The sequence below is a fragment of the Bison bison genome, unplaced genomic scaffold (genome assembly GCF_000754665.1).
Source record: "Bison bison bison isolate TAMUID 2011002044 unplaced genomic scaffold, Bison_UMD1.0 scf7180017864472, whole genome shotgun sequence".
In the NCBI taxonomy this organism is placed as follows: domain Eukaryota; kingdom Metazoa; phylum Chordata; class Mammalia; order Artiodactyla; family Bovidae; genus Bison; species Bison bison.
The window spans coordinates 5,928,036-5,935,353 of NW_011495033.1; the positions used below are offsets into that span (position 1 = coordinate 5,928,036).

The 7,318-nt window shown below is 45.4% G+C and overlaps 1 protein-coding gene and 1 pseudogene across 1 annotated transcript in view; one reads left to right on the plus strand and one right to left on the minus strand.

Annotated features, from left to right (window-relative positions):
* Positions 1-7,318, minus strand: part of CRLF3 (cytokine receptor-like factor 3) — a 52,425-nt gene that overhangs the window by 33,713 nt on the left and 11,394 nt on the right. The window contains exon 3 of the mRNA XM_010861698.1: positions 7,251-7,316. Within this exon, the coding sequence (XP_010860000.1) occupies positions 7,251-7,316 (66 nt within the window). The remainder of the gene's footprint in view (positions 1-7,250; positions 7,317-7,318) is intronic.
* On the plus strand, positions 11-1,263 carry LOC105003981 (annotated as a pseudogene).

Consider the following 7,318-nt stretch of genomic DNA (forward strand, 5'->3'; position numbering starts at 1 on the left):
GAGTTTGACACAGCTGAGCGCGCACACACACAGGACGCAAAAGGAACATTTTAAGTGACACTGCAGTAACAAATTATTCTCAAACAGATTTTTGGACTGTTTTGAAAATGGGTAACAGAAGGGGAAGTGGGAGATAAAAGAAGCAGTTAATAGCTTTCTTTTCTTTGCTGAGCTACTAAGACTTCCTGCCCTGGTTTTCTGAAATAACTTATTTTTCCCTGCACTGAGTTCCCCACACTGAGTGTTAAATACGCTACATGTTTTCAAATCCTGTGGGAATAATGATCTATGGAGAACCTGGTGTGGTACCTTAGGAATATCAAGGTTTCTAGTAAGATCCTCAAAAAATTAGCTGAAATCAACTATTTAAAAGTTTGAAAACAGCTTTCCCAGGCGGCTGCTGAAGATGATGGAGAGGCAGGTCCTGGGGCTCGATGGCCAAGGCCATCTCCTGGGCCACCGGGCAGCCGTCATGGCCAAGCAGGTGCTTCTGGACCGGAAGGCTGTGGTCCTGCACTGTGAGGGCATCAACAGTGCTGACAGCTTCCACAGAAGGACACGGAAGTACCTGGCCTTCCTCTGCAAGCAGATGAACACTAACACCTCTGGGGGCCCCGACCACTTCCGAGCCCCCAGACACATCTTCTGGCAGACAGTGCAAGGCAGGCGGCCCACAAGACCAAGCGTGGCCCAGCCGCTCCGGGCCACCTCAAGGTGTTTGACGGGATCCCGCCACCCTACGAAAAGAAAAAGCCGATGGTGGTTCCCGCTGCCCTCAAGGCTGTACGTCTGAAGCCTATTCCGAAGTTCGCCTACACCTAGGATGTCTGGCTCGTGAGGCTGGCTGCAAGTACCACCAGGTGGTAAGAGCCACCCTGGAGGAGAAGAGAAAGGAGACGGCCAAGATCCGCTGTTGGAAAAAGCAGCAGCTCATGAGGCTATGGAGCAGGCTGAAAAGAACATAGAGGAAGAAAACCGACAAATTCACAGAGGTCCTCAAGACTCATGGATTTCTAGTCTGAGCCCAATAAAACTGACTACTTATTCTTCATGCTTGGCCAGGCCTGCCCTTCCTCCATCGCCACCCTAGGATGTGGGGGACCCCTAGGGGCTGCCATCCAGGTGCCACAGGCAGCCTGGGGCTTAGAAGACTGGGTACAGCAAAGGGGCCTTAGTCACTGCTGTTTAAGAAGCATGCATGCTCAGTCCTGTCTGACTCTTTGCAACCCACGGACTGTAGCCTGCCAGGCTTCTCGTGTCCATGGAATTTCCAGGCAAGCATACTGGAGTGCGCTGCCACTTCCTACTCTAGGGTATCTTCCCGACCCAGGGATCGAACCCACGTCTCTTGCGTCTCCTGCAGTGGTGGGTGTATTTTTTACCACTGTGTCACCTGGGAAGCCCAGCTGTTTAAGAAAGGACTTTTAAAAGGTGGAGGCAAAAAAAAAAAAAAGTGGAGGGCTGTGCAGGCATCATTTGGGACCTATTCGTTCATGAGCTTTAGGACACAGTTGGAATAACCAGTGCAGTTGCAATATTGGCAAAAGTGAGCTGGAAGACTTAGTTGGAAGGGATCCCACATCGCTGCAGGGTGTGTGTTTAAGGTTTCCACGTGGTCGGATACTATGCTCTGTATCTGTTAGGATATGAGAGAATGCTTGGGTAGCACAGGTCTGGGATTTTAAAAAAGAGTTAATGCAAAGGAAGTGCAGCCAAGTGGTCACAGGCATCACCTTTGTGTCTTTCCTATATTTTGTGATCCAAAACTAATAGATTATTTTTAAAGAAAAAAATCTGAAAACAAAATACCGTGAGAGACAAATGGTTGCATTACAGATGTTTAAGACATGCTGAAACAAGTGCTGGCTTGAGATTCTCAACTAATCACTTGTCTGACATTGTATAATTGTCTAACAAACCCATGCAATTTCAAACAACATTTTAATCTTGAGGCTAGGGCTTCCCTGGTGGGTCAGTGGTAAAGAATCCACCTGCCAATGCAGGAGACACAGGTTCCATCCCTGACCTGGGAAGACCCCACATGCCACAGTGCAACAAAGCCTGGGCACCACAACTATTGAGCCTGTGCCCTGGCGCCCAGGAGCCACAACTACTGAGCCCACGTGCTGGAGTTACTGGAGCCCACACTCCAAGACAAGAGAAGCCACCAGTGGGAAGCCTGCGCACCACAACCAAAGAGTTGCTCCCACTCCCCAGAACTAAAGAGCCCTCCCAGCAATAAAGACCCATCACAGCCAAAAATAAATAAAAATAAAGTTATAAAAAAAATCTTGATGACAAACCACAACATTTTACAACACATCTAAGGGTTAAATCGGCAGAGAGCTGATGAAGTGTTAATGGTACACTCCAAGGCCCTGTGCTGCAATGTTTAATGTGCAAACACATCACACCCAGCAATATTGTTAAAGTACAGATGACTATTCAGGAGGTCTGGGTGGGGCCTGATTCCTGCATTCTTCATCAACTCTCAGGTCAGGATGCCCCTACTGCAGACATAGACCACATTTGTAGTAGCAATGATCAAAGGGACACCCACTGGCCAGAGCTGGCCAGGGTCCTCACCTAACAGTATCTTAATTAGACACCAGGATCTGGACCATTATTCTGAAACAGCAGGGATCTGCTCTTGTCAGCGCCCTCTGAGACACTGAATCACACTAATTAGAGGCACATGATGGCCAACACATTTATTTTATGGAGTGAACTATTAACTGTACACAGACTGGAATATCGGTATTTCTACCATCTCCAGTACCTCAATCTAACCCCCCTTTGATAATGTACAAAGATGGAGTTTCTGGACCTGCAACGCTTAAAGATGAGGCTCTGGACCGTGGCAATGTCATCACGCTGGTGTCACTCCGTGAGGCATCTCTGACTGGCCAGCTGACATTACTATGTGACATCCTAATCAGCTATCTCTACTCACAACAAGCAGGAAAGTCAATCCTGTAGAAATAAACAAGGGATGAAGAACACGATGGAAGTGAAATCTGAAAACGAATACACAAGAATTTAAATTTCTCCTATTTGTTTTGTTTTGAGGCGGAAGTCTAATGATTAGCCACAGAAGGAAAAGATTACATCTGTGAGGGCAGTGGTCTGTTTCCCTCACCACAGTATTTCTAGGACCTAGAAGTATCTCTGACCCACAAGAGGCACCCAATACATACTCACTGAATGAATGAACAGATAAGTATTTAAAGACGGTGGGAGTTGATTTCCTTGGCATTTACATCTTAATACCAAGGATTCCAGGGAGCTATATAGAACTATTCTTAATGATTTCGACATCAGTGAGGCCAAGTTGACTGTAAATATCACCTGATTTCCTGAAGACCCGTCTCTAGCGTTTAACACATTCAAACAGTAAGAGTTACAGACTACACTTCATTCCTACACAGAACTTCCTTTTCTCTGAAGACAAAGGCTAAGGCTTCAACTTAACCACAAGAGGAGAAACTGCTGCATGCTGGCAGTTGTTTTTGACTCTAAAGGATTGACAGTAAAAGACGTTACTCTTGTTCCTTCTAAACTTTCACAGACATGATTTCCTAACAGGACGCAAATTTCATGAGAGATTTTTCAAGGGTAAGAAACAAAAACAAAGATAAAAAGTATGCCAAGAGTTCTTGAGAACGTTAAACAAAGAGTTACCACATGACCCAGCAATTCCTAAGTATATTCTCAAATATACAAATATCCACACGGAAACTCATCCATGAATGTTCACAGCAACATTATTCATAATAGCCAAAGAGTGAAATCAACCCAAATGTCTATCAGCTGATGGTTGGAAACATAAAACGTGCTTTATCCACAAAATATTACTCAGCCACAAAAAGAACTAAAGTGTCAATACATGCTACCACATGAATGAAGTTGAAAACATTATGCCTAAGTCAAAGAAGCCAGTCGCAAGGGGTTACATTCAGTATGGTTTCATTTTTATGACATGTGCTAAATAGGCCAGTCCAAATAGAGACAGAAAGCATTTCTTTTTTGGGGTGATGAAAGGTTCTGGAAACAGACAGTGGTGATGGTTGCACAACTTTGCAAATACACTAAAAACTGCTGAATTGTACATTTTAAGGTACAGTCTGTAAATTATACATCAATTTTAAAAATTCTATAAGGAAGTAAAATCAGCAAGTAAAAATATATATACGAAGGGAACATCCTTTTTCTCTGCTCTCTCATTCATCCCCCACACAAAACCTTTGACTGAAAAGCCATATATTTTTTTTTTTTTGAAAAGCCATATATTTTATGTAGTTATTCTGAAAATGACTGGAACCCTAAAAATATCCCAACCACTAAACAAAAGCAGCTGCTTATTTCGATAACATTTTTGTAACACAGATCCTCCTTAGACTGCAAGTTGATAGAGGACGTATTCTCCAAATCCAAACGTGTACAACCCACTAGAATGAACTCTGAGAAAGAATTAAAGCTTTTATTGGGTTGACGATAAAGTTTGTTCAGGTTTTTCCACACGATCTTACAAACTTTTTGGCCAGCCCAATAGAACCAGAAGCCACTGTAACTGGCACTGGCACAAAACACATTTCAGGTCACACGGGAGAACTACCATATTACTCCGTCTACTTGGAAGGCAGTGTTATTGAGAACCTAAGCATAATGGATGTCCTCCTAGTGTTTTCTGTTTCAAGCCTGAGACAAGGGAACTCAAAAACAAAACAAAACCCCATACTGCTGCTGCTGCTAAGTCGCTTCAGTCATGTCCAACTCTGTGCGACCCCATAGACGGCAGCCCACCAGGCTCCCCCGTCCCTGGGATTCTCCAGGCAAGACAACCCTGGAGTGGGTTGTCATTTCCTTCTCCAATGCATGAAAGTGAAAAGTGAAAGTGAAGTTGCTCAGTCGTGTCCAACCCTCAGCGACCCCATGGACTGCAGCCTACCAGGCTCCTCCGTCCATGGGATTTTCTAGGCAAAAGTACTGGAGTGGGAAACCCCATACTAAACTCCACTAAATTATAGGGAAGTGTGTCCCGTATTTAAATTATTGGACATGGAAATTTAAAGAATGTAGGTTTGGAAACTCAGAATGAGATCATACTGAATTGTTTTAATGTATTCAATTACACATGAGAAATTAATAAGTACTACTCCCAGGTGCTAAGCTCATTCATTCATTTAATATCAACTCTGTGTGTGTGTTCAGCTGCTTAGTCGTGTCCGACTCTTTGCGACCCCATGGACTGTAGCCCACCAGGCTCCTCTGTCCATGGGATTCTCCAGGAATCTCTGGAGTGGGTTACCATTTCCTTCTCCAGGGGATCTTCCCGACCCAGGGATTGAACCAGTGTCTTCTGTGTCTCTTGCACTGCAGGTAGATTCTTTACCCACTGAGCCATCAGGGAATATAATATCAACTCTACTGTTTCTTAATTGTTGATACAGTTAAACAACGGTCTCATTCATATATAAGATATCTTAACTGGCTGAATAATCATATAATAAGAGATACTTAAATCTCTTTTTAAACATACCCTAGATTTAGAACCTCTGTTTCACAATAGCAGAAGGAATAATACAGATGTTGTCAAGTGGAAATCAAGATGAATGTATTGGAAGGCCTTAAAAAAAGTATTCATCAAGTGAGGATCACCATATCTAGATTTCCCTCTCAGATTTGCTACTAAACTACAAATGATGCCTGACCTTCATTTAAAAATCTACAAGAATTTTAGGACCTCCCTAGTGGCACAGTGGATTAGAATCTGCCAGCCAAAGCAGAGGACACTGGCTCGATTCCTGCTTCAGGAAGATCCCACATGCTGCAGAGCAACTAAGCCACAACTACTGAGTCTGCACGCTGCAACTACCGAAGCCCTCTGGCCCTAGAGGGCTGTGCAACATGAGAAGTCGCTGCAACTGAGAAGTGCGCCTGCTGCAACTAGAGAGCAGGCCCCACTTGCCGCAACCACAGAAAGCCCACGCAAAGGCAACGAAGACCCAGCACAAAAGCAATGAAGACCTAGCAGAGTCAAAAGTGAAAATAATTATTAAAAAAAACCTACAAGAATTTTAAAATGTATAAAACCTCAAGCAGGTTGAGTAACCTTGATGATGAGAATAGCCAAAGGCACTCTTAGCACAGTACTATTCAACTAGTTGTAATTTTCAGATTCTTTGCAGCATGAGAACTACTCGGATGACCAAATAGATTACTGACAAGTGTGATGAAGAAAAATGCCACTCACTCATATGATTCCACTCAGCTGGAATCCCACTGATTCAAAAAGCACTTATTAAACACCTGAATTAAAAGTTGCTCGAGGATTATCTGTCCTACTACACACTGGCCGCGGGTTGTATCTTTTTCCGTATATGTTCCAGGGTGTGGAGAAACCATGTGACTCTCCTATATCTTTGAGGACCAGGTCCCCACGGGGCAGATAACTGCTGTCACTTGAAAGTATATTTAGCTTCTCCTCTCAACACGTCTCTCTTTAAATCTGTTTTTCCATTTCCCTACGCTTTTGTATCCCATCCCTCAAGGGTTTCATTTTCTTTCATTTGCCCTTTCCACACAGCTTCACTTTAAAATCCAAACTCGCTAGAATGGGAACCCGCTAAATGATTTTTTTTTAATGCATTCAAGATCACAGGAGATATTAAAGACTACTTTCAGACACTAATTCCATTCATTTAGTGTTAACTCTGCTGCTTCTCCTGTCTCTGTCCCTCTCTTTAGTCCTTCCCCTTCCACGGTCCATTTTGCCTCCAATTTGCGCTCTCCCAACTCACTGCCCTACATTTTCCTCGAGCTCTCTAAACTCAATCTCCATCTACAAGGCAGGTTTTCCAATGAACCTCCACCGCCCCCAACTCTCGCAATCTTGACCACTCTCTGCGACGCCCTCGGTTTCTGCTGGGACCCCAGACTCCCCCCAACCTCGCAGCCCTTCGCATCCCCAGCATCGCCCCAAACAGCTTAGGAAACACCTCTCACACCCTCCCTCCATTCCCCAAACGCGCCTCTTCCTCTCAGGACCCCCTCCCCCCACACCCCTCAGAGCCCACCTCCCCCTTCCTCACACCTAGTCAAGGCTCCTGCGCCTTCAGAGCCGCTTCCCTCCTCCCTTCAGAGTGTCCGGACACTCCCGCCCCTCGCAGCCTTCCCTGCACTCGCCCACCGCCGGGCACCCCGCGCCCTCCCCGGGGCCCACAGCGCCCCAGCGGGCGCGGCCCTCCGACCTGCCTCCGCGCCTCCCGCAGCCCCTGCAGCCTCTGGCTCAGCTCCCGGCGGTAGCTCTGAGCCGCCT